Source organism: Lampetra fluviatilis, chromosome 43 (assembly GCF_964198595.1).
Source record: "Lampetra fluviatilis chromosome 43, kcLamFluv1.1, whole genome shotgun sequence".
In the NCBI taxonomy this organism is placed as follows: Eukaryota; Metazoa; Chordata; class Hyperoartia; order Petromyzontiformes; family Petromyzontidae; genus Lampetra; species Lampetra fluviatilis.
The window spans coordinates 7,567,078-7,593,636 of NC_136317.1; the positions used below are offsets into that span (position 1 = coordinate 7,567,078).

At 47.2% G+C, this 26,559-nt stretch overlaps 2 protein-coding genes across 6 annotated transcripts in view; one reads left to right on the forward strand and one right to left on the reverse strand.

Annotated features, from left to right (window-relative positions):
• The window catches only part of LOC144947074 (angiomotin-like protein 1), a 35,241-nt gene extending 13,276 nt beyond the window's left edge, over nt 1–21,965 (forward strand). The window contains exons 9-17 of one of the 2 annotated variants that reach the window (XM_078876238.1): nt 371–515; nt 1,072–1,164; nt 11,264–11,409; nt 11,985–12,134; nt 12,589–12,779; nt 13,380–13,475; nt 14,049–14,314; nt 17,178–17,465; nt 19,125–21,965. In XM_078876238.1, coding sequence (XP_078732364.1) covers nt 371–515; nt 1,072–1,164; nt 11,264–11,409; nt 11,985–12,134; nt 12,589–12,779; nt 13,380–13,475; nt 14,049–14,314; nt 17,178–17,465; nt 19,125–19,237 — 1,488 coding nt within the window. In that variant the 3' untranslated portion in view covers nt 19,238–21,965. The remainder of the gene's footprint in view (nt 1–370; nt 516–1,071; nt 1,165–11,263; nt 11,410–11,984; nt 12,135–12,588; nt 12,780–13,379; nt 13,476–14,048; nt 14,315–17,177; nt 17,466–19,124) is intronic. The other variant, XM_078876239.1, reaches the window with a different exon arrangement.
• A 90-nt stretch (nt 21,966–22,055) lies between these two features.
• Nucleotides 22,056–26,554, reverse strand: HPS1 (HPS1 biogenesis of lysosomal organelles complex 3 subunit 1). Of its 4 annotated transcripts, none has more exons than XM_078876244.1 (3): nt 26,499–26,554; nt 25,388–25,545; nt 22,056–25,249 (listed from the first exon to the last, which is right to left on the reverse strand). In XM_078876244.1, the coding sequence occupies exons 2-3, from the start codon at nt 25,485–25,487 to the stop codon at nt 23,055–23,057; spliced, it is 2,295 nt and encodes a 764-aa protein (XP_078732370.1). In that variant the 5' UTR covers nt 25,488–25,545; nt 26,499–26,554; the 3' UTR covers nt 22,056–23,054. The 4 variants fall into 4 exon arrangements, with proteins under 4 accessions (XP_078732370.1, XP_078732368.1, XP_078732366.1 ...); XM_078876242.1 differs by lacking the exon at nt 26,499–26,554 and adding an exon at nt 26,438–26,468; XM_078876240.1 differs by lacking the exon at nt 26,499–26,554 and adding an exon at nt 26,125–26,463.
• Nucleotides 26,555–26,559: the final 5 nt, after the last annotated feature.

The following is a 26,559-nucleotide window of genomic DNA, read 5'->3' on the forward strand; positions in this document are numbered from 1 at the left end:
TGCCCGGAGCATTGCACAATCTTGTCCGATTATGTAATGGATTTTTCATCTCCCAGGGTCCTAACCAAACCAGTTTTACATGTAGAGGGAACGTTGTTTTCTTGACATTTGAAGGCTAATGTTTTCCTTTTAAGCATATCTCTCGATAGCTTCTTCCTCTCACCGCATGCAATATAATTGCTTGTACAAAACTACCCATTTCGACTTGTTAAACCATAACATACATTTTTTTTATGTTGAAGACTGATTTTTTATGTTTTGGCTGAATACTGCTTTTGATGTAATTTTTCACAGTGAAAAAATGTCACATTTGCCCGAGAAGGAGCGGCGTTGTCTTATTTGCCTGTGTGATATCTGCGCACCCACGCAGATGGAGCGCGAGGTCCTGCGGATCTCCGAAGCCTACGAGAACCTGGAAAAGTCCACGTCCAAGCGAGAGACCCTGGAGAAAGCGATGAGGACCAAGATGGAATCGGAGATCAGAAGGCTGCACGACTTCAACAGAGACCTGAGGGGTGAGTGGTGCAGGGGGGGGGGTGTCTGCTGACAATGGCTTGGGCCAGGGCCGTATTATCCAATTGGCACAGTGGGCCTGTGAAAACAAATTTTGACCATGTTTTTCTTTTGTTTTTGTGATAAAAAAAATGTAACAAGATATCTTCGTGAATAAAAAATATTGACATATCAAGGATAGGTAAACTATATACAAAGAGGCAGAATTTTCACATTAAATTTGCTTATCTGCGGCACGAAGCGAATTAGGGCACAGACTAAATAATGAATGTATCACGAACGACATCTGTCCAGCCGCTAGACGCAGTACGCGTGAAACAAGCGAGTGACAGCGGCGGTAGTAATAACATGGGGCAGCAGCACCAACTGTGGAAAGTTATCACTGAAGGCCTACGAAACAGAAGTGCCTAGGGCCTACAAGAACCTTAATCTGGCCCTTGCTCGGGGCTCCCAACACGATTGCCCGACTTGAGGCGAGGTGAGGCCCAGCACAGTTCCCGAGTTACGCGATTACTTCAATCCAACGCGCCTGTGTCACCCCCCATGTTGTTGTTGCAGATCGTCTTGAGACGTCGAATAAGCAGCTTGCAAGCAGGGAATACGAGAATTCTGAGGACAACAAGCTAACCATCGCCAAGCTCATCGCTCAGAGTACGTGCCTCTTGATCAGTCAGAGAGTGATGTATTTGGTTGCTGGATTGGTTGCTGGAATTAACATTTGAGTCTGTGGTACTTCTGAATGCTTTGCTTTTACAATATCTGAGCCGACATTTTATTGATTGTACAAAAGCAATGCTAAAAAATACTCATTCACATATAGGCATACCTCCTTATAGCGCTCAGGATGCATTCTTGATAAACGGAGCTCCATACGAAGCAGCGCTATAGGAGGTTATTATACATAGAGCTCCAATGGAGGTGCGTTACCAATAGACATTTTCTTCACCTGTGAGCGATATATGAGGACCTCATTTAAGTATCGGTAATAGCCATAATAATGATACTGTACACATGATAAATGTATTAATGCATTTTATACATAAAAATAGTCACTTTTAATCATAATGACATTAAAAAATTACAAGTTATGTACTCACCAGTGCATTCGGTCAGAGGTTACCTAAGATTAACTACCGTCTGCCGTCTGGAATGCTCTTCAGATATTAGGAAGCCACTGGAGCTACGCACTTTTAAATCTAGATTGAAAACTAACTTCTTTAGAACTTATTTTTGTGGTTAATTTGTCGTCCTTCCCCCACACCTCCGATTACCACAATTGGCTACATACGGTGTGAAAGAAGTTCAACATACATACATGTTCTGCAGGAAGCTACACTGACCAATGGGATTACTCAATCCATGAATCGCCAATTAATTATTGCAGTGATTAACCCTCGATCAATCGATACCCAAATGTGGCTGTCGGATTGACTATGAGCAGAATCGATTCAACAGACACCTCGATTCCCATTCCACAAGACCATATATATGGGCAAAGACATACCCCCATGGGCAAGGCCATGCCTACTTCCATCTATGGGTTGATCCGCGCAGGAATTTTCCTCCTGGACGGAGCGGTATATCGAAACTGCGTTATAAGAGGCAGCGCTAAAAGAAGTATATATTCTTGTGTGTATATGCTGATGCTTTATTATCTCAAGAAATGTTCACACATATGATGTATGGATACATTATGCTGAAAATCGGCCAGGTGGCTCAACGGTAAAATAAAAATCCTGGTTGGGGGTTGGCTCAGCCCTATCATACCTCCATGTTTATAAAATGTATACCACTTTGTGTGGGGAAGTCAACCGTGTTCTCTGGATAGACTTTCCCCTTCCATAGGAATGTAGAATTTCCAACACTGGCTTATGGCTGTAAACAGGAGATAATCATTGCTTCAATGCTCTTTTGACCATGAAATCACTGACATTCTTGAACAATTTGGTAATCACAATTTGAGCTCAATGCTTTTAAAGTTTGTTGTTGTTGTTTTCTCTCTCATTTGTATAATTATCTCTAAATCAGCGTATCTTTTTTTTTTACTTAACTTTCGTGACTGCAGGAATTCATATTCTTTGGTTCTTTCGGTAAAGTCACGTAGATAGAAAAATAATAATAAAGTTAATAAAATAATAAATTCGATCGCAACACATCAGGAAAAAGGGGTTAACCTCTAAAGGCAAACTGTTTATAAAGGTTAAAAATGGGCGTAGCCCAAGTGTCATCAGCATGGGCGGGGCAGGTAATGTTAATGTAAGTGATAGTAGTCGACAACGACGGCGCTGGTGGTGGGTTTCCACCAATTAAAGGGCTGCCAGGTAATCATTGCACCTCGCTTTACACACTCACACTGTTGACTGTGGAGGTTGCTGCTGCGAGAGGTGATGGTAGTAGTGGGTAATGATGGTACAGGTGGTGGGCTTCCACCAATAAAGGGCTACTGCTAGTGGTGATGGTAGTAGTGGGCTGCGATGGTCCTGGTGGTGGGCTTCCACCAATTAAAGGGCTGCCAGGTCTAAAATGGAAACATTACAGAAAGTTATGACTTGAACTAGTTGATAACATTCTTTCAGTGATTGCTGAGTTTGTACCTATCTTCTCTGTTGAAATTGTGTCTATGTCTATATATGGATGGCTTCATGAGCGAATCTTTATATATGCTTGTTTCTTTAGGTAAAGTCACGTAGATAGAAAACTAAAACATAATAAAATAAAAATTATAAAAATAATATATTAATAATTAATTTTGAATAATAAAAGCTAAAAACCGCTATAAAAATAAATGTAGTAAAATTCAATTAAAATTACAATTTAAAATCCAAATTAATTGAAAATAATAAAAGCAAAAAACCCATGACGTTTCGATCGCAACACAAGCGGTCTTCATCAGGTAGAGAGAAAAAAGGGGGCAAGCCTCCAAATGTAACGGCTTATAAGGGTTCCAAAGTGAGTGGGCGGGGGACGAGAGCTGCGCAAGCAACACGCTAATGCAGGAGCTAAACAATGGGGAGTTGAGAGGAGGTGAGCTTGTGCAGTGCAAACAGCATGGGCGGGGCAGCCAGTCAGCCAGCGCTCATGTAGGGGCAGACAATTGGGGGGAGGAAGGGGGCAGATACAGGGGGAGAGAGAGAGGGGGGGCAGAGATAGGGGGGAGAAGGGGTAGAGATCAGGGGGGGGGGGCATTGCACCTCGCTACACACATCCACATTGCTGACGGTAGAGGTTGACAAGAAAACACAAATCAAGTCATGACCCAAAGTGGTTGATGACATCTTTCCAATGATTGCTGTTGTCTCGGTTGAAATTGTGTCTGTCTATATATGGATGGCTTCGTGAACAAATCTTTGTTGATAGCCAGTCAGCTTGCAAAGTACCATCGTCTTAGAGAAATAAATTTCACGTGAGCTAGCCGCATTAAAGTAATGATCAGCCACGGCAGAAGTATTTGTCCTGCCGTGTTTCAGATCGGCGTTATGTTCACGAACACGGTCCGAGACATGTCGTTTAGTTTCCCCAATGTAACTGCTGCCACAGATACAGCTTAGTTTGTAGACGCTGGTATATTGCATGTCAGGAATCTTGTCCTTCACAGATGGGATCAGGTCACGAATTTTATGTCCTGTAAAATTGGACCTGGATCTTGTGTTTGTTCAAGTTTTTGGAAATATTTTTGCTTGTCCCTGCTATGTAAGGCAAGGTGATGGTTTTGATTGGAACTTCAGATGGCTCCTTCCTCACGGTTGGGGTGATGGCTTTGCGGATTGTGTAGTCAGAATATCCATTTGCCTTGAGAGCTTGGTGTATGCGTTTGAGTTCACTAGTCAGGTGTTCATGGTCGGAGATACATTGAGCTCTATGGTGTAGCATTTTGATGAGGGAATTCTTCTGGGATGGATGGTGGTGGGAATCAGGTTTTAGGTAGGCGTCAGTATGGGTTACTTTCCTGTAGACAAAGTGGCTCATTGAGCAATCTGGTCTCTTTTTGATTAAGACATCCAAGAAGGGTAGCATTCCATCTTTTTCTACCTCCATGCTGAATTTGATTGCTAGGTGTATGGAATTGATGTGGTTGAGGAATTATTTCAGAGCCGGTTGGCCATGTGGCCAGATGACAAACGTGTCATCCACGTACCTCTTCCACAAGGACGGGCGTAGAGTGGATGCCTGGATGGCGTCCATCTCAAATTTTTCCATGAAAATGTTGGCCACAACCGGAGATAAGGGAGAACCCATTGGGGTGCCTTCAGTTTGTTTGCAGAATGTTCCATCCCAAGTGAAGTATGTATTGGTGAGGCAGTGTCTCACCAGGGCTGGTACATCAGCACTCAGTCCTTGTTGTACCACATCTTCAATTATTGCAATGGTATCTGGCACAGGAACTTTGGTGAACAGAGAAACTACATCGAAACTGACGAGCAAATCACCTGGGGACAGTGAGATGTATTTAATTTACGATACCAGGTGAGCTGAGTTAAGAACAGAAGAGGTGTTCTTACCAGTGAAAGGTCTCCAACAAATATCGGGCCAGTTTGTAGGTGGGTGAGCCAGCGGTGGAGATGATGGGATGAAGGGGTGTACCTCCTTTATGGATTTTTGGTAAGCCATATAGTCTGGGTGGTCTACCAGCAGAAGGTTTTAAGGAAAACCGTTTGGTCTGTTTAATTAATGAAGCTGAATCAGTGATGATACTGTTCGTTTTTGTAACGAGGCAGTTGGTGGGATCTCTTTTAATTTTTGTGTAGCTACCATCATTAAGTAGGGCCTGAATTTTGTTATTGTACACGTTTTTGTCCATGATGACCGTGGCATTGCCCTTGTTGGCTGAGAGGATGACGATATCTTCCCTCTTTTTTATTGAAATAACTCCAAGCACTCCTCCTTACGGATGTTGCTGACTGGTATCTTAGCGCTTTTGAGGGTTGCAGCGATTTCAGATCTTGTCACGCCTGCAGCGATGTGTCCCAAACCCTTAAGAGCTACATCGACCTGAGCAATAATGTCATCCACTGGTATGTGTTTGGGGGTGACTGCAAAGTTCAATCCTTTAACCAAAACTAAATTTTGACCATCGAAAATTGGGCTATTACCAGATTGATAACAACCTTGTCAAGGTCTAACTTTTTAATGTGTGGATCTGGTTTTTTATTGGAAAGGAGGTTGAATTTGTAAATTAGATTATCTTTACATTTAGCTGACATTGTAGCTGCTGATGAAGTGGTCATGTAATCTACATGTTCACAATCAGATGTAGATATTTTTTCTGTCAATGTTAAGTGTGATTTCAAGAGTGTCTTATCTACATGATCTAGTTCAGTGCGGAGCAGTCTCATTCTCTCAGATCAGGGCCAAGCTCGCTCTAAACAAAATTCGTTTGGCATTGGAGGATGTGACAGCAGCAGAGATCAGTGTGAATGAGGTAGGTATTACCTTCGAGTCGCAGCATCTCTTCAGAAATGTGAGTGACTCGATCAGATGAGCTTTCTTGTCTCGGAGTTTGTTAAAAGATCTTATGGTTATGTGGAAACCCTCTCCATAGAGGGAGCTAAATTTAGAATTAAAACTGTCGTGACTGCAGGAATTCATATTCTTGGTTCTTTCGGTAAAGTCACGGAGATAGAAAAAATATATATAAATAATAAAATATATGTCAAATGAAAATAATTATTTAAAAAATTCATAAGTTGAAAATAACAGCAAAAACCCACAATAAAAATAGTAAATAAAATTAAAATAATTTTGCGTTGACAAGCTCACCTCCTCCCAAATCACCCATTATTTAGCTCCTGCATTAGCGTGTTGCTTGCGCAGCTCTCGTCCCCTGCCCACTCACTTTGGAACCCTTATAAGCCGTTACATTTGGAGGCTTGCCCCCTCTTTTATCTCCGCCTGATGAACACCGCTTGTGTTGCGATTGTAACGTCATGGGTTTTTTGCTTTTATTTTCAAATTTTTTATTTTACTTAACTATTTTTTTTTAATGTGTTTTTTTGCTTTTCTTATTTTTTTTACGTGACTTTACCAAAAGAACGAAGAATATAATTCCTGCAGTCACGAAAGTTTTAAGTCAAAATTGAACGAATCTTTGTTGATAGCCAGTGGGTTTGCAAAGTACCTTCGTCTTTTTTATTTGTATAATGTTTTCTTTTATTCACTTTATTATTTTTTTTCTATCTATGTGACTTTACCGAAAGAATCAAAGAATATTGAATTTCTTCTATGTTATCATAATTTTGCATACAATTTCCATATGTTGCAAATAGTATGTACTCACATGCTTGATTTGGTTCGTGTGTCCTGAGTGTAGGAGTTTATTTCATCCAAGGAACCGATGCCTTTTTACATGTCTAATATATACATGAAACAACCGGTTTTATGGGATACAACACAAACCATAAGAGGCAATTGATAAATGCTCGTTCTTTATATTCAGTGGGGGAAGGAGTCGAGTAGATAATTTGGCAGGGTAAGCTCTGGCAGCCGGTGCAGCAGAAGTGGAGTGGCTTCGCATGTCCTACCAAGCAGGGGCCGCCGTTGTGAAGCCAAATTGATTTACTGTTTAATGAGCGTTGATGCGGTGCTCATCTATTCATCTGCTGTTTACAGCCCAGAGCTAATGGTGGACAATTCCACATTATTATGGCATGGGTGAGTATACCTATGAAACAGATGTTGACTTCCTCACAGACCGATGCACACTTCAACCAAGACTTGAACTCGCATCCTGCCGATTGCGAGCCACTCGCTCTGCCACTGGTCCACCTGATTGGCCATTATGTAGGACGAGTTGAAGATGCTTAAGTGAGCCTTGCCATGGATGTGGAATGGGGAACACATGCAGGGCTGTCACTTGGCAAACTTGCACACGGTGCAGGTAGTGCTTGTCTTTAATTTGTTTGTTGCTGAGGGCTGGTCCAGTTTATGTTGGTTCCTGAAGCAGCCAAAAATAAAAATGTCACCTGGGGCTGGCTTAGGTTGTAGGTCAAATTAGTGAGAGAATTGGCGGACTTTATTCAAAGGCATTTAAACTTTCATGATTCAGCGTGTACTTGGCCTGATGTGACTGACTCAGTTTCCTGCAGTGTCAGGAAGATGGGTGGGTGTGTCATGAGAACTGTCAAGCAGCCGAATACTGTCTCTGCACAGACTCTTGAGTGCGATGTTGGATGATGTGGACTTTCATTGACCAGTATTAAAAACAAGCAATGCACAGCCTTAATTATTAATCAGCACGGTAGTGCATCGTGAGTTATATACACTTGTACTGGATGCAGGGAATGGTGCTCTGTGCTGTTCCTGATATAATCATGGCTGTAACATCAGAAAACTGCAGAATCTTTTAATAGGTCACACTGTTGGATGACACTCAAGGAGTCTTCCGTATGTATGTTGAACTTATTTCGCACCATACGTAGCCAACCGTGCTAATCGGGAGTGAAAACTAGACCAGAGTTTTCCTGCTTAGGCAATTGTGGCAGGAAAACATTGGTCCAAATTGACCATAGGCCAATAAAAAAAAAAAGATTTTACGCAGTGAAAACAGACTTACGTCAGTGTAATTTTGATTTGGTTAAACATCAAGTTCAATGATGACTGTTATGGGTATGGGTAAAGTTCTCTTTTGGGCCAAATGGTGAGCACCTATTCCAAAGCTGATGTATACTTACACATCTCCTTTAGGTTTGTGATACAAGGCCGATGTTTGTGTCCTCAAGGAAGAAATAAAAATATATATATTGTACAGCAACACCCAACTCGATTAATATTTGTACGCATCTGCATTCATGGATGGGTGAATTCATCTCTCGCCCTTATGGCATCGGGTTCCTATTTGTTTCATGTGTGGCTTCTTCAGATATTGGTTTGGATTAGGATCAAGTTTAAAATGTATTTTGTTTAACCAGATAAGACTTCAAGAGACCATGAGAGTCTCACCTGCAAGAGGGACCTGGGGTCACCAAAATTAACAAAGGCAATCAAATAAAACAAAGTACAACAATAAAGCAGCTAGAAATTAGAGGAAAAACTAACTAAATTTGTGCAAAAACAACCAATCTATAGCTCAAAGCATTGATCAATATAAAATTGTAATAATTTCCCGTAGACAAAGATGGTTTGGACAACTATAAAAAAAAAACCCATCCATAGAAAAATTTAATTACAGAAATGAACGTGGATTTGTGGTGGTTAGTGCATTAACAGACATGGATATATATGAGGTACGCAGCCAGCCTTGTATCAGTGGCAGCTTGTGCGCTGTGTTGTCAGCTTCTTTATTGGCTGGGCACGACACTTTGCTGCGACGAAAAAGACTCTGCACATTCCCGCGTGGACGCATGTGCCTCCAGAGTGAGCCCGGTGTGTGCGCCTGGCATCTGCCAGTGCCCAATTTAGGCCCGGGTATGTAGAAGAGGCAGGATTCCAGCCATACCACGGTCGACACAGGGCAGAGAGCTGGCTGCTGTGACACCACAGTGCGGGCCACGCATTGCCCGCATCGCTCTCCCTGCACCCCGTGGGCCACGCTGTAGCCTGGCCTGCATCTCAAAAAGGATGGATTTCGGCAGGATTTCAAAGGCAGCGACGTTGAAAGTTACACTTGCCAACTTTTATGGCAAGCATGGTATGGTGAATGTGTAACCGTTTTGACGCACAAGTTTGTTGAAAAGGAAAGTTTGGATGTTGTGTTCGCACGATGTCGCAAGATTTTGTTAACGAGTAATGAACACCTGTTATTGTGGAGGCTGCGTTTGGGTAGTGTCTGGCCTTCATTCCGCTGCACTTCGTTCAGTAGCCGCGATGGGTATGGGGGATCTCTTCTTAATCGGGTGACAGCAAGAGCTGTGTCGGTGTTAGGGCTCTTCTCACCACCACCACACGTTGGCTGTGTCGATCACGTGCAGCCAACTGGCACTCGTGCCTCGGTATGTGCACTGTTAATGTTCTTGTTCTGGGGCTAGAAAAGTCTAATGTCATGAAGACGTCGATTTTTTATGTTTGCTGGAAGCCTGTTTTAGCTGTATTTTGTCAGTGCTTGTCAACAGCTTTCCCAGTTTTAATGTGCCTTAAACACATCATCCTAAAGCCCTGAGTGGTTCATGTCATAATGCACCATGTCCACTCATTACCCTGCACAACACCGCTGTCTGATGAGTGGAAACAAATGTTACAGAGCTTGTGTTGCATATGTTTTTGAGGGTGCAAACGGTCTTAAAATAGGTCGCAGTATTTACAAATGAATGCGTCACAGACACCGCTTAGAGATTAGTATGTACATTATGAAGATAGAAAACGCACATAATAATATTGGAATGGTGTAATATTTCCCATATTTAGCACAAATATTTTTACATTAGAGGTTTTAAATGTTGTTCTTGTTATTTAGAGCCATGAGCCCACTGGGGTATGATGCATTTTGCTATAAATTTAGCAGCCTTTTTGAAGAAACACCTGCTTGGCAGCTTCCTTGGCATTTGGAATGCGAGCAAATGCTTTCCACTGGGTCAGTCACTGCTTACGAACGTCTCATGACCATGAGCAATGGAAATCGGCAGAAGGACAAAAATGTCCTTTATACCATCTCCGCTATGCATTATAATTATAATGGCCTAGATTTAGTAACGTTATTTAAAATAGGTTTCCGTTGACGATCAACATTTTTCCTTAGCACAGCCACTCCACACAGCACAACGGAGTGCCGTGCCAGTCCAGGGCTGCTGTGATTTGTATCAATTTCCGTATATGCGAGATCGCTAATGGAATGGTATGTTCCCCATGTAATAAGGAAGATTTACCCTGTGATGCTAGGCATATTTGTCCGAAAAAAAATGCCACGTATATTTGTTTCGCATATTATTATTTCAAATATGTGATAGTTGAAGTGGATGCTGGTGACCTGCTGGTGGTTGGGCATGGATCTCGATTGGTAGCCGAAGTTCAAACAACAGGTGCCGATATCTCAAGAGGGAAGACACACGTAGCCCTTAGTGGCTTCACCCATCTATAGTTGCACTTTAACAGGTGGTGTGCAATTACAGTGGACCTCTTAGGCGTTAATCGAATAGACATTTAAAAAAAAAAATTGGGTTAATTAAGTTGGTGATGTGCGCCTCTAAAAATGTAGCTAACTTAGCAGTTGTTTTACTCAGATTCTGGAATACTTAAAGAGTTTGTGCTGACAACTTCATCATGGGTTGTGCCTTTGACATCACGGCTGCTTGCCTGAATTGCTCTACTGTGTTAGCGCACACGGAGTTATTGGAGGGTATGTTCCATTATTTTGTTTCTTTTATGAGCTGGGAGTTGGTGTCTCATGGAGCTCTGTGTGCAGGTGCGCCACCCTCTGGAACTAATTTAAAATGCGGACGCCTGCATTGCCACTGGATCATGATGCAGGACCCTAGTACTGTACTACACACAACATGTAAATTATATGTTGCAGCAGACAGTCATGGGAATATGGTCTCCACTGGTATGACCAATGGGAAGAACTAAGAGCAGTTGGTGGAATACTGTGAGGGCAGATCCATAGAGGTCGCGTGTCTACTGCAGCAGCAGCCGCAGATCTGCCATAGGGAGAAGAAAGTGTTGGTAAAGTGCGACGGTGGACTTAGCGGGTTTGGCCATGTTGACATCGTGACCTTGATATGTAGAGTGTACCCTTCTGTTTGCGTTACCTTTATTGAAAAAAAAAAGCCACCCGAGTATGCGCTTGTGAAATATTCACCTTCTCGCTGTATGCCACTTGCAGACAAGGAGACCCTGCTGACCAAGGAGAAGCTGGAGGTGGAGCTTGCGGGGCTTCGCTCGGCTAATGGGGACCAGCGGCGCCACATCGAGCTGCTGAACCAGGCGTTCAGCAGCTCCGAGGCTAAGGCGGCAAAGCTGCAGGAGGAGGTGCGAGTGCCTCTCTCTGTCTCGACCCCCCTCTCTCGCTCCTTGCGAGCCAAGCCGTGATTACTCCACGTGTTGTGCTCATCATCTTCCTGAAGTTAATCCGTAACAAACACGAATCTTAGGTCACCTGCCTGAGTGTCTCACGGTTCAGATTTTACACGTTTGAATATTACTTCGAAATTACCTAATTGTGTAAAACCGCATAATAACGTTATCCCCCACTGAAATCAGCGAATTCCCACTTTCAGTGTTTGTCCTGCTTCATCTGGTACACTTGTATTTAAACTCCTTAGGATTAATTCTGGAGCTATAGATTAAACAGTGGGTTTTTGAGCACGAACACTCAGGGCCCTGTCATTTCATCATGAGCATTGCTTCCGTGTGTTGTGATTTTTACGATATCTACTTTTTTTTTTAAAGAGTGATTGGTTTCGTTTTTATGTGGACAAAGAATGTTAACATCTTGCTTTTGAATTCTTTTGTGAGAATGCATTTGATGATGTAGGTACTTGAAGAGCATGTTTTGCAGGAGTTGCTTCGAAACTGACATTGCGAGCGTGCAATTGCGTGTGTAGCTCAAGAAGAAGCAGTTCTACGTGGATAAAGTGGAGAAGCTGCAGCAGGCACTGTCCCAGCTGCAGGTGGCGTGCGAGAAGAGGGAGCAATTGGAGCGGCGACTGCGCACGCGGCTGGAGCGTGAACTGGAAACTCTGCGTGCACAGCAGGTGCCACACGAAACCGTGAACTACAATCAAAACACCTGGGAACCCGTGAATTACAATCACAACACCTGGAAACCCGTGAATTACAATCACAACACCTGGGAACCAACAAATTACAATCAGAGCCCTTGGTGTGTCCTGCAGTGTGGTAGATGATCACAGTGGGAATGAAGCGAAACAGTCGGTTTCAACATGAGTGCAGGAATCAACGGGAATAGGAAGCATGATAGGCGCGATAGAAGAGTGATAACAAGGCGGCAACTGACCGCCGGGCGAACGAGCGAGTGACTGGAGTGCAGCAGTGGAGTGCTCTCTCCTCAATTGCCCTGTCCTCTTTACGTTGAGCCTACGGTGCTCGATCTGGCCCAAGGTTGCCACAGAAGTGAAATGTCACCATGGTGATGCTCGGGGTGGAGGCCACGGTGAGAAACGTGCACTGTCTCCGTGGCGTGTGCAGCGGCAGGGAGCGCCACCCCCAGGAGCAACGTCGGAGCACGCGGCGCCGGCGCTGATGGAGCTGCTCCGCGAGAAGGAGGAGCGGGTGCTGGCGCTGGAGGCCGACATGATGCGCTGGGAGCAGAAGTACCTGGAGGAGAGCGCCATGCGCCAGTTTGCGATGGACGCAGCCGCAACCGCGGCCACAGAGCGGTGAGAGGCTGTCTAGAAGACGAGCTCCCCCTTCGGCCACAGAAATCTGGGTCTTATATGGCCACTGTGTGTGGATCGTGGTGGCAGAAACAAGACACTGTTAATTTGCATCCTATCAAAGTTATTAAACGATTGTGTACCTTGGGAAAACCTCGCTGAGTCTCAAAACTTTTTCATGAGGGTCCTGCTAGGTTTTTTGCAGTTCGGGGAGACGATTCCTACGCGTTTCCCAATTAAGTAATTTGCGAGTAATTTAAAAAAAAAGGGGCAAATTTGGACTTACACCAAGACACAGTGGCCTACTCTAATTCAAATTACATCACGAGATATTTAGCATCTGCTGCGAAGTAGATGGCGTGAGGCATTTTGCGGTTAATACACACCCACCACATTAATCAGGGTGGCCTGCCAGAATCGAACCGCGAACCTCCGCAACAAGCAGCGAATGCGCTGGCACCGGGCCTGGTCCACCACTAACATTGAAACTGATGATGTAAAATTCGCGTTGCTGGCTCATGGCTCCTCGAGCATCTAAAATGGCAAAAAAAATCGCACGTTGTTAAGTCTGGAAACTTCTAATTCCTGTTTTGTCTTCTTTAGAGACACAACGATTATTGCAAATTCTCCAAATGCAAGTTTCTCGGAGGAGGAGGAGTTCATGTTGGCTAGCCGCCGCTGCCATGACATGGAAGGCAGGTGAGTGGTGTCTGTAGGGTGACATGAGTGGTGAAAAAATAAGAATATGTTTTACCCTTTGTGGCAATAAAACAGGAGTTAAGTTGTTCAAACACCAAATAGGATCCTTTTGCAAGGCACCAAGTCTGCGTTAACCACACATAATTGTGGCAAAACATGCAAACATGCTCTGATAATATATGCATTCTCTGAAAGTGGTTGGCCTACACCAGAGACAGCCTTCTTTATGGCCTAGTCACCAGTGGTAGACGAGAGAACGCCAAAAGGTGACCAGTACAAAGACAATGCAATCATCAGAATACTTAGAGCTCGGGTCGAGCAGTTATATCTATGGGACCGTTTTGCTCGTGCCAAAAATTATTAAAAATACAAGTATAGGTTATACCCTTTCTGGCAATAAAAACAGGTGTTAAGGTGTTTAAAGACCAAATAAATAACCTATTATTTTTTCATAATTTGTGATACTGGCAAAAGGTCCAGTGGTGTCTCTAGGGTCACATGTGTGGTGTCTATGTTGTGTGCTAATCGTACGGACGTTTTGTGTTGCTAAGCCGTTAATTTTCTCCTTTGTAGGATAAAAAATCTGCACGCTCAGATTATCGAGAAGGATGCCATGATAAAGGTTCTCCAGCAGCGGTCGCGCAAGGAGCAGCAGGGAAAGACGGAGTCGTCTGCAACCTCCCTCCGTCCAGCCAAGTCCGTTCCGTCGATCGCAGCGGCGGCAGCGGCATCGGGGAGCCCCGGTGGTGGTCTGGCCAGTGGCCTTGCCGCCCGGAAGCCGCCCATGGCAGCCAGCCCCTCGCTGGAGGAGCGGCTTGGAGCTCGGACCGGCAGCTTCAGTACGTCATGGCTATGTTTCGTGAGGCCCTCTCGTTCTTCAGGCCTGTTGGATCATTTTCGTCTCATTCAACAATTTGACGCTAAACTTTTTATTCTGTGCTACAACTTCACTTGGACGTATGTCCTTGTCCATTTACGTGTTTGTCTAATAACCACCATGATTGAGTTTTTAAGGTTTCTTTAATTTATTTTTACGGTGAACGATTCAATGTTTCAACGTAATTTGTCCGAACCAATTTTCTGAAAGGAAAAATGTATGTTAGATAATATTACGTTTGTTAGCCTTTTTTTGTCGATGCTGCTGTCCACCAGTCGCGACTCCTCACTCTCAGCAATCCGAGTTAAGGCACGGAACGTGGTGCAGAGAGAGAGATAATTGAGGTGGGCGCATGCCACCTCATTTCCCCAAGTTTGCTACCCACTATACTCACTGATTTTTTTTTTTACCGACAGCAGGTGAAGGGAGAAGGGATGGCCATCCAGGATAGAGTTAGGAGAAGTTAACGAGTACATATAGAGACGAGGAAGGTGTAAAATTTTATGCAACAAAAAGTTTGTTTGGTGCATGCTGAAAATAAATAAATTATATTTCAAATTCCGCTCACATGGCACCTCCACCAAGCGTTAGCATCGCTAATGCGGCGTGGACGTGACCTTTGCCCAACTTCCAAACATCGCTCTGCACGTTTGGGAGCATAACTTGCAATCTCGACTGAACGCAGCTTTCTTCTGGTGCAAGAGGAGGGGCCAGCGCAGCTGTGGGGGGTGATGCCAATTGCTTCTGAGAGGCAATGGCCATCTTGACAGGGAAAGATGCATCCTGTCACGGTCTACGACTCCAAAGGCGCCCGCCTCTTGGCAGTGTCTCTCCTGCGGGCTCATCGACCACATGCTCGGGCACAACTCCTCTACAAGCTCCTCTACAAGCTCCTCTACAAGCTCCTCTACAAGCTCCTCTACAAGCTCCTCTACAAGCTCCTCTACAAGCTCCTCTACAAGCTCCTCTACAAGCTCCTCTACAAGCTAATCCGGATACCGGGAAGGGAGCACTCTTGATTGCTCGGTCACAATGCTGCAATTGGTTCATTCGATTGCTCCAGCAAAGCGAGATGTGTGCTGCTCTCCAATTCGGGACAGGAATTCCGACAGCAGTGTTCTCTCGCTCGGGGGCTGTATTATCCAATAGGCCACAGTAGGCAATGTGCTTAGGGCCTTGTAAAACTAAAGGGGGCTACAAAAAACATGTTGACCATGTGTTTTTTTTGTTAATATGATAATTAAAATGTAACCAAAATATCTCTTGGAATAAATATATTGATATAGCCAGTGTATATACAAAGAGGTGGAGTCATTTAAATGTTGTCTGCGGCACACAGCGCGTTCCCATCGAATTCGGGCACAGACTAAATAATGAACGTATCGGTAATGACATCTGTCCAGCGGCTGGATGAAATACGTGTGAAACAAGCGAGTGACGGCAGCAGTAGTAGTAACATGGGCAGCAGCGCCAACTGTACAAAGTTATCATTGAAGGCCTACGAAACAGAAGTGCCTCGGGCCCACAAGAACCTTAATCTGGTCGTGCCTCCGCTCGGGATACCGCTCATCGTTAGACAACCCTGCCCAAGCCCAGCCCGACGCGCTTGCGTGGGCAAACAAACGAGAGCGTCACCGGCAATGTGCAGCCCTTCCACAGGAGGGCTGCACCATTACACAAAGCGGACAGCTCGACTTCCAATGAATTGGGACATGCTTGGAGGGGAGAGAGTTTTGTTGTGTTTACCCTACTACTAATGAACAGTGGGGATTGTGGGTAGCAAGCTGGGGGGAAGTGAGGTGGCAAGGGCAGGCACGGAGCGCACGCTTCAACTCTGCACCATGTTCTGTGCCTTGATGGGAATTTCTGAGGGTTACGAATCTCTTTAAGTAGACAGCGGCATCAACTAGAATAAACACATTTTTACCAAGGTACAAACCCTTATTTTTTTATTTCCTCTGTTGTGTGATTGTTTTTGACGTGATTTGTATTTGGTCGCTTTGGCTCTGATTTCTCTTTGTTTCATTGTTGTACTTATTTGTTTTGCTGTTCGCATTTACGTGATTTCAGTTCAGTCTTTCAGATGACTCGTCCCGGTCTTTTGACTTTTCACCGTTAAAACAAAATAAACAACAGAAACTTTAATGTTTACCTGTTCTGCATGAGCCCAGATCCTGATTTATATAAGTGAGTTTACTTGGTTCTGTGGCTGAACTCTGCAGGAACAAGGGTCTATTCATAAAGATTTAGGCAGATGGTCCCATTTGCATCGTTTACGTTTTCTGATGCCTGACCACCTGAAAATGAGTGATTGTGTTTGTGACCATGTTTGTATACTTTATACTGTGGGGAGCGGTGGTGCAGCGGTTAGTGCGCTGCACTACAAACCCAGCGACTCGAGTTCGATTTCCATTCACAGACAATGCCAGTGACGATTTGAACTGGTCCTGGGCCTCACCTAGGTCGAATCGGCCTCAAATGAGTACCTGGTATTGTGTATAAACATTGCCATTGGGGACACAAAGGCAGCCGGACATGGTGTTGGCCACCCACCCCCTCGTGTGCGTTGCTGGCTTGGATAGCTGCTCGCTTACAGCATTTGCCCCAACAGTCTGTTGAGGATATACGGGGGATCTTTGTCTTTCTACTTCATAAAGATTGAAGCTTTTTCTGCAAATTACCAAAAAAATTATATTTACTGAATAAAAACAGTGTGATTCATATGGCCATTTCAGCCAGGCGTATCGCCTCATTTTGACAATATGGGGCCATGCGACCCGCGACCCTGCGTGACTCCACGCGACGCTGCCTGTCTTCCGCTACAGGTGGCCTGGTGAGCACCGAGCTGGCAGAGGAAGGCTCCACGGCATCCTTGGGGCTCTCTCCGATGCGGGCGCTGTCCCCTCTGCCGCCGCCGTCGCCACACTTCACGCACGTCAAGTCCAGCAGCAAGGACAGCAGCACGCAGACGGAGCGCGGGGCCCAGGAGGGCAGCTCCAGCCCCCACGTGGATCCTGCTGCAGCGGAGCGCAAGAAGAGCAACACCCTCCCTCGTGGAAGCAAGATGCTTCCCAGCCTCCACATCCTGCGAGTCGACGCCAGGGACCGTGCAGGTCAGCGAGCAGCACGTGGCTCCACTCGGTCGCACAGCGAGAGACTTGGGTATCGTCTTGCAATGCAAATTTCTCCTCGCCTGCATGAGCGTCGAGTGGGACGGTGATTGTCTTTCTCAACGCAGTTGCTGGGTGCGTGTCAAGCGGCCAGTAATAAACAGCACTATCAAAGTTGTAATTTATGGAGTTGACGCGTTTCGTCAATTCAACAAGGTTATATAAGAACTTTGAAAAAGAGGTAATGGAAGGGGATTTATAAGTGGAGCAATGTGAGAGAAGCAAGAAGAAGTGTTATGACCTGCCATGGGGTGAGAGGGGGGGGGGTGTGTTGTTGTGACCTGCGGTGTGGTGAGTGTCTGGTAGACAGTCCTCAGCATGGGTGGAGGACTCAACGAGCAGTGCTCACAAGAACAGTGAGGCATAGTAGTCGCTATAGAAGAGGGATAAGGTGACTGAAGGTCTCTGGGAAAGTCAAATGAAATAAAAGTTTGTCATGCACAGGATACAGAGAAGTCTAACTGCAATGAAATGCTTACTCACAAGCTCTCCTCTCAAACAGTGCAGCAGCTATAAAAAAAAATCTATTTAGGCAATAAGTAGTCAACAAAAAATACTATGCCAATAAAAATAAGAAAAGCAGAAAAAAGAACACTATAAAAAAGTGGTGAGAAATATAATATAATAAGACGTATTCACAGTAGGTACCATTTACACGTATGCGGGGTAAGAGAGATAAAGTAGGATAAGTGTAGAGAGAATAGTGACTTGAGCAATGGGATATAAGTAATAAATAGTAGCAGCAGTCGTGGTGGTTGTGTAGGTGTGTGTGTGAAGAATGTGTGGTAAAGTGTCGTCGGTCAGCGTTCAATTCTGTACGAGATGGTCCAAATCCGCAAAATACCCAATTCCAATTAGCAACATCGACCCCTTGCAAAACTACCGCCATGGTAACCTCTGCGATTAGTGCGATTACCAATTGTATTCATGATTTACATGTGTGGGTGAGAAGTCTGGCAGTTAAATTTTGCATCAAATGGTGTTTTGTGATGAGCGATTTGGGGAGGAGGCCATAGAGGGATGACTGGGATCTGTTTGGGATGGCGATTGTCCAGGTGTACCCTGATATACATTAATGAAATATACGAGGATTCAATATTACATTTGTCATAAATTAACACTTTTTTGAGTTTACGTCTCGTTTGTTTTGGTATTACGGTTATTCTATGTTTTTTTAAATTTTGGTGGAAAAAATGTGAAAATACCTGCAGTAAATGCCACGTTGTCGTTTGTCTGTGCCTGCACCTGGCCTCGCCACTTTTTTAAACAAGCCAAGTAGCCCAAACTATTGTACGTTCCATCTCACTTTGGACTGTACGTACACCCAAGAGGGAGAGGCGGAAGCTCCTGCTGCCCATATTTATGCATGAAAAAAATCTTAGTTTTGTTGAAAAGTGTTATTTTAGTAGGCTTTGTGTCAGAAAATATTTTCTTAGGAACGTGCATCTTAGGATATGCATTTGGGGCCTTATGGGAAAATACGTTTCGATATACATTGCGATTTTTCACTTTGCGTTCATGTTTTCAAGAACTCAACCCAAACGTATATTGAGGTACACCCGTCCATGATTTGTGCCCTTTCCTGCTTGTGTTCCCTTGCAGATATGAAGATGTCAGCTGGTGAGAAGTCACTGGACGGGAGACCACCACTGCCCATGTCAGGGCTGCCCCAGGAAGACCAAATGGATAACGAGATGGTCGAGATTCTGATATAAGACGCTCATTACAGCCTCGGTAGAGAAGCTCACAGCGGATCTTGACAGTTCCGATCTGTTGGTCCAATACATTTCACGTCGCTGTAATTGACATGAAGAAATAAACCGCGTTGGGGGGGGGGGGAGACATTCCAGCCCGGGGAGAGATGCGAGCACTTCAGCTGGACACGTTTCTACTGGACACGGCGTTTTTAAACTTTTTGAGGCCTCTTCATTTTTGTAAGTAAAATAAAAAGAAGCCGCTGGCCGGTGAAGACAAACTCAGCCTCTGGTGACCAGTGTTGCTGGAGACTCTCTGGCGCTCGTGCAGAACGCTGGCCGTCACCTGCCGAGCGTGTCAGCAGTAGCAGTCGCACCCCGACGCGTTTCCGGTGGGATGGGGTGCGCACAGTAACCCTCAGGAACGAGGTCTCGGCATCAAGAATTCTGGAGCCCAAGAGTGCATCGCTGTTGAATCTTTTGGAATTTGCATGAAAGTATGCATTTTAGTTCAAGGGATTTGTTGCAAAATAAAATGGTGAGATCTGCACGGTCGAACGAATGCCTTTGTAGGATTTTGTCAGAAGTGACCCATCTTACCCCACCACAAGAGTGCTTTAAATGCCTTGAGCCCAATTGATACTCGTTTGTAGCCATTGCCAAACGCACGTAGAACGCGTATTTAATCTCACTGCTTAATCTATGTGCTGGACAGCACTTTCAGGTTTAAATGTTTATAATTTATTCTTTACACTACCCCTTTTCAGCTGTGCAATTCAGTTGGCTTCAGTGCATTTTGACCCGAAGCTGCCGAGCGAAGCAGCGCATAGTAGGAAGATGAGAAGGGGGAAACATGGGGGTGGGGGGGTGTTTGCCGAGCGCATGGATGAATTGCAGAGAAGCGCGGTGACTGTTCTGCTGACAGACGCCTTCTCAATGGGTGTCAACATAGGCAAGGGCCAGACCCACAATCAGCATTGGCTGGAAAGCTCGGAAAACCGAAATACACGCGGACATTTGGCAATTGCAGTTCAGTAGCCTAAAGAATTCCGTACATGACAATTACTTTGTATTGAAAGTTTGGTGCTGTAACTCTGTACAACGCTAAGTTGCTTCTGATTGTGGAATTTTACAGTAAGACTGGTTCAAATAATTTGTACACTCCCATAGCTTGCGTGCGGATTTTCTACTGCCTGTGTGCACAGCTGAATGTTGAGTGCAGGTGAACTTGAAGCTAAGCTTAAGACAAAACTGTACTTGGTAAACTATGCCCAAATTGCATCTGCCTATACAACTGTGTATATGATCTGGGATGTTCAGGTTGCAAAGATTACACGTGTTAATACAGCACTGAGTAGACATCCGAATACCCCACAGAGCAAAGGGTGTCTGTACGCCTTTGGCGATGTGGCGCTGTCATTTTTGTTCAGACGAGTGCTGCTGCTACTGGTGTTGGAAGTTGCGTCATTTACGCGAGCTTTGTCTCGTTCTTGGTGCACGGCCCCTACGAGAATCTGATTGGAAATATTGCGACGTGGCAACTATAAAATGCACTGCGCGATAGGATTCAATGCCTGCGCTCCTGAAAACAAATAACTGCTTGGGCCAAAAGAAAACAGTATGGCTTCGCCTGCATGCTAGGGTAGATGGTTGTCAGCCTGGCCTTGGTGGTGTCACCACTGCATAGGCCCTGGGTGCGGCACCACACGGCCTTGTAGCCACCGGCTCAGAGTGGGATCTGGCATTGTACTTCCAGCATCTTATATTTACGAACTGCACATTGCAGAGGTGCACACCAAGGGATGGCTACACCGTTATGCAATATATGCAGCGGATATACATTTATTTAACATGCATTATCAATGAAAATAGATTTATGCAATTGCAACATAACATCATACCTTTTAGTGCATTGGTTTGCAAGCATGTTTATTGCAATAGCTGTAGGACTTATTTACAGTGGCCCATGTACTTGGGGGCTGCTTGTGTGGGAGTGGCCTTTTCGCGAGTAACCCAGCTTCCTGTACACCTCGCGGTCACACTGGTTACCCACACATTCTGCCGCGTTGCTAGAAATACAGTAAACGAACTCAGTATATCTTGTTACTTAAATGCTTGGATTGCCCTTATTGTAACCGTTTCAGGACACGGACGGAGAGAATGAGCAGTTGATGCGAGTGCATGGAGAGTAGGTGCTGGAGTCAGCTGGTTCTGTCGCCATGTGTGTGAACATTTTAGACGCATTTGTGCCTCGGTGCGACTGTAACATAGCCTTTACATTTGCTCTTGCCTGGTGGTTGACAGATGCCACTTTGCAAACTTCAGGTTCTTATGCCACACACGCCAGTTTCATGTCTGTTAACGGGAGGCCTGTGAAGCTGCCGTGCAGACCTCTGCATGTGCACCACAGGGGGCAAACCATTCCTAGTGACATTCAAGCTGTTGCTACAGAGGGCCTCAACGCAGCTTATTTCCTGATTGGATGCAAGCCCACACCAAACCACTACGTGACGACGCGTTTTAGCGAGCGACTGACCACAAATCCCAAGAGATGCCTGTTAATCGGAGCTGGGTAAGATGACCTCCCCACATGTGAAGGAGTTCTGCAATCCAGGGACCACGGGTGATGACACACTTCTCAGTATTCATTTAAGTTAACATTACAATGTTAAATCAATAAAAAATTACTGCTTTACTCATTTTCGAGAGGTGTGTGGATTCCAACTTCTCACGTGTTACGGACTAAAATTGTCTTGTACAAGGGAACATCTGGGTTTTAACATTCAATACTCATGTCCATACACCACCGTTTACGGCATAAATTAAGACATGCAGTTGAATGTGACCGAATTTTCACACTGCATGCCAAAATCTGTGCACGCTGTAGTATGCCTTTCATTTTCACAAACTTCAAGCACAACCTATAAGTCTTGAAAAATCCTTTTTCAATGTGTACAGTTACCTTTATTTAATAAACGTGTCAAGAAACTTACTTTATAATTGATAGAGCTTTAAGTGCATATTTAGCACATTGAGCAGCCTCAGTGTCCATTCACCAGGACACGATCGTCTCACGTTTATCCAACATCTGCCTTCATACCCCCATCTCTGTTCAACATCTTAGGCCTTGCCCTTCTGCATTACACTTTGTAGTTGGCAGACGAGCATTGCGAGTGCAGCCGCTTCAGGGTAATGCATCCACTTGAGACTTTGGCAATGAGACACCTGATAATGCACCATTAACACAAGCACTTGCTTGGATAACTAGATTGGCAATTCTGTCTGAGACAGGCCATGACAGTATCTCTTTCTGGTCGCAGATTCACTGGCTGTGGTAAGCATTTGGCCAAGAACATTTAAAATAATTTTCTACATCCACAAGTCCGTATAAACCAGTATCGCCTGTTACAGGCAGCAACCGCATGCTTCGCCACAGAGCGTTGCCAAGGCCTAAGTGTACGCAGCTTCATGTTAAAGTGCAACTCGAGAGGCATTCTACAACAAAACAAAATCCGATGATGCCGATGGAATGAACTGTTGGTGGCCCAGCAGCAGAGGAGCTCCCAGTTTTAGGCACACGTGGCTTCATGAGCGGAGCAGAATGGGGCTGCGTGGCCCCAGGGGGGTGGGTTTCCTACAAGCTCCACAGCACTTGCAAGTTGCTTGCATCAAACGCTTGCATCCCACCAAAACCCTCATGGCAGAAGCTCGTAAAGTAATCGACAGCCTGGATTCCCCAAGGCACAGATTCTAGCAACACCAACGTTGGGCTTAAGATGCCCAGCAAGTCTTGCTTCATGTGAACCGAATCGCTGCGTGCCATCGGGCCCATCGTTGGTCAAAGCAAGGGCAGCCCTGGTGGCTCCCAGAGCGTCTTCACCAACTGCTGGCATTGCTGAGCGATGCACTCCGCAGGCACCACCGCCAGGTGAAGCGTCACCATCTCGTAGCAGCGCACCTCTTCCTGGCGCCGTCTCGCCGAGAGCCACATGAGGCGGCGGTACGAGTCCCCCGCCAGCACCCCCACGGGCTGCCCGGCAGGCCCCTCCTCAACGTCCGTCTCCAGGTCTGGAGCCGCGAGGCTCTTGCCACCGGTATCACGAAACCACAGGAAGTAGGAGCAGACGAAGTCGCCCTTGCGGAGAGCAATGCTATTATAACCGTGCCGCAGCATTCGCCGAGAGAAAGACACGAACCACCAGACGAGGTCGCGCACCACGGCCGCGATCGCCCCATGACCCAGCTCAGAGCCGCCCTCCGTGAGCAGTGCCGGGGCGACCAGGAGCCCTAGGGCCCGGTCCATGTAGAGGAAATGGACAAGTCCGGGGAACTTCTCCAGGTAGGCAGCCATCGTGATGTTGCGCGCACTCTTCACCAGCAGGAAGTCCTTGTAGTCTTCCAGCTTCTTGCGCATGGACTGCAGCGCGCTCTCCTCAAGGGACCGGTACATGCGGGCGCTTGGAGTATCGAGCAGGTAAAGCACACTAAACGCTTTGCAGAGATACTTTTGAATGGTGCGGCAAGCCGAGGTCAAGAAATCGACGTCCAGAGTCTCGCTGCTCTTCACCAAGAGCTTCCTCTTAAAGAGTTGCCACACCTCCTGCAGAGATGTCGTCTGCGAGCGGCCGATTTTCTGGCAGTCGATGATTTGTTTCATTTTTCTATCCAGGTCGTCTTTAAGTCGGGGTCGGATGCCCTCGTCAAAAATCTTCTCCACGGACACGAAGTAGTCCAGCAGCGACGACATGGGGGCAGCGAGGCGGCTGCTGGGGCCGCGGCTCAGCAAGGAGAGCGTGATGCCGGGGTGCACCTCGTAGCAGTAGAGATTGTGCGGAGTGAACGGGCTGTAGCTCTCGCGTCCTCCCGTCTCCAGGAAGATGCGTTTCGGTAGCTTATCATCATCATCCTCGCAGTGGCCGGCCCCCACGCTCGCAGCCACGCGCTGCGCATCGAAGCCAAACACAAACGGCACGGAGCTTGCGGCGAGCGTCGAGGACCCGCCGCTCCGACACCCTCCCTCCGTCAGCTCGGCCAGCACGGTCTCATCCGCGACGCTCTCCAGAGCCATCTGAAAGTCCTCCTCGCTCGATGTGTTCTGACTGAAGCGGCTGGGGCTTTGGGACCTCGGGTTCACGGCTTCGCTCCTCACAAACTCAAACTCGACCTTCCCCGTGCATCTTCCCGTTTCGGCATCCCCGCCATTGCCCGGCGCCCTGCCGCCAGGCCGCTTGGCGGGCGGCTGCTGTCGGCCTTTGCCGCCACCGGAGTTGCCGAACGTGGCTCTGGGTTCCGCCTTTCTGCCATTTTCATGTTTTTCAGCGGCTGCCGTGGGTGTCGCAGCACCCTCGGATGCCGCCCCGTTGCCCTCCTCCCTGCGGGGAAACATCTTCTGTGCCATGAGAATCAAAAGCAGCAGATCGGAGGGGGCCAGGACCCCCGCATTCCGTGCAGAGTAGAACGCCAGCAGCTTGGTGTGCACCAGGATAAATGCGTGCACCACCTCCTCGCCCTCGCGCTCCCGCTCCGGAACGGCGTTCGCCGCGATCACCACCTTCTCGAGGCGCTCCAGGCAGCCCTCGGCCAGCTGCGGCGACGCGAGGCGCTCCACAGCCTCCGCCAGGAAGCCCTGCTCGGTGCCGCGCAGCCGTGCCAGCGCGCTCAGCGTCGAGTCCAGCTCGGCCCACACGCGGCGCCTCTTCTCCAGTCCCGGTGGCTTCAGCGCCTTGCGCAGCAGTTCAGAGTCGTGGCAGGCCAGGCCGAAGCGAAACTCCACGAGGCGACGGAGGGCGAAGATGTCTCGTGCGAGGTCGGTCTCGGCGCCGTGCGGAGCGGCGCACGCGCTCACGGCCACGTAGAGGAGGTCCCCGAAGCGCCGCAGCGCGTACCGCGCGTCGCCCACACACTCGAACGACGCGTACGAGTCCTCCAGCTCCGTCTCCAGGACGGTGGCCGACGCCACGAGAGGGGCGAACATCCGGTAGACGAGGCTGTCCATGTCGAGTGCCGTCGGCACCTCCTGCTCGGGCGACGCATCTGCAAAGACAAGGTGGAGAGGGGGGGGGGTTGAATGGCGATCGTGGTGCGAGCCTCGTCCCCCCTCTCTCCCAGAGAAGACTGGGAGACGTGAGGAGCGCGGTGTGAGGGGAGAGGCGGACACGCGGCGGTACGCACCCACGCCACCTGCCGCCCGGTGGAGTCGTGCAGCGAACGCCGCATCGGCCCAGACGAACTTCACGTCGGCGCTGCTGTCGGCGATGAAGAGGCACTTCATGCTGCTCACTGGCGCGGCAACACAAGGGAGGAGGCGGGGGGCAGCAAGACGACTGGGCCTGCAGCAGGGAGGTGCGAGAGGACACGGCGAGAGCAAATTGAGCAACACAGGTTTGAGCGCACGCTGGCGACACGAGTAGGCACACGCGAAGCGGCGACCGTGACCACGCAGGCGGCGCGCGCGCAGTGCAGAGCGTGCAGAGCGCAAGGCTGGCACAGTCGGGGTTTTTACAATCGGGTTTAATTGTCTTTTTATATTAAACCCGATCATCTGAGATTGGGAGAAATCCGGTTTAATTGGTACTAATTGCAGAACCGCACTTCTCAACGATGGGCTTCATCTATTCCAAGCCAAGGAACTCACTGGCGCCCACGATTGTGGAGCTCTTAATCATCAAGACCAACCTGCCCGCCGCATTCTACGACTACCCCGTGCCCGACAGCCTCGGGTACGATAGCAGCACCGACGAGGAAGCAGCCTAAGCCTAGGATCAGAGTTTCGTATTCATTAAACCAGGTATTAATTACCCAAAATAGGGTTTAATTGTATTAAAGAAAAAAACCCGATGCCTGCCGCTGGAAAAATCGGGTTTTTTCCACCCATGGCAGAGTGTACACGTGCAGCAGTCGGGACTCACGCTTAGACGGCAGTAGCGGGACCACAGGTCACCCCGTGTAGCCTTAACAGACTGTTGGTGCAAGTGCTGTTAGCGAGCACCTATGAAGGCCGGCATGGCACGGCCACCACGCCCGGCCGATGTTTTACACACCGCACCGGGTACTCGTTTTTAGGCCGAGTCGATCTAGGGGAGGCCCAGGATCTGTTCATATAATCGCCACCGGTGTTGTCCGTGAGCAGAAATCGAACTCGGGTAGCCGGGTTCGTTGCACAGCGTCGCGCTAACCACTACACCCACCGCTCCCCTGCCCAACACCAGCACCACCACGCACTCGAAGCAGCCGCGCCTTCAGTTCCGCCTCGTGACTCCAAAGCACGTGACACCCTCCTTACTTATAGCCCCGCCTTGTGGGCGGGGCAAGCCGCCGCCGCCGTTGATTGGTCGGCGCCGTGT

Bases quoted from the DNA above. Each gene is read 5' to 3' on its own strand.
- HPS1 (XM_078876244.1), bottom strand. From the start codon at position 25,487: ATGAAGTGCCTCTTCATCGCCGACAGCAGCGCCGACGTGAAGTTCGTC. The intron at 25,250-25,387 runs GTGCGTACCGCC...TTGTCTTTGCAG, and splicing joins CCGGGCGGCAGGTGGCGTGG to ATGCGTCGCCCGAGCAGGAG.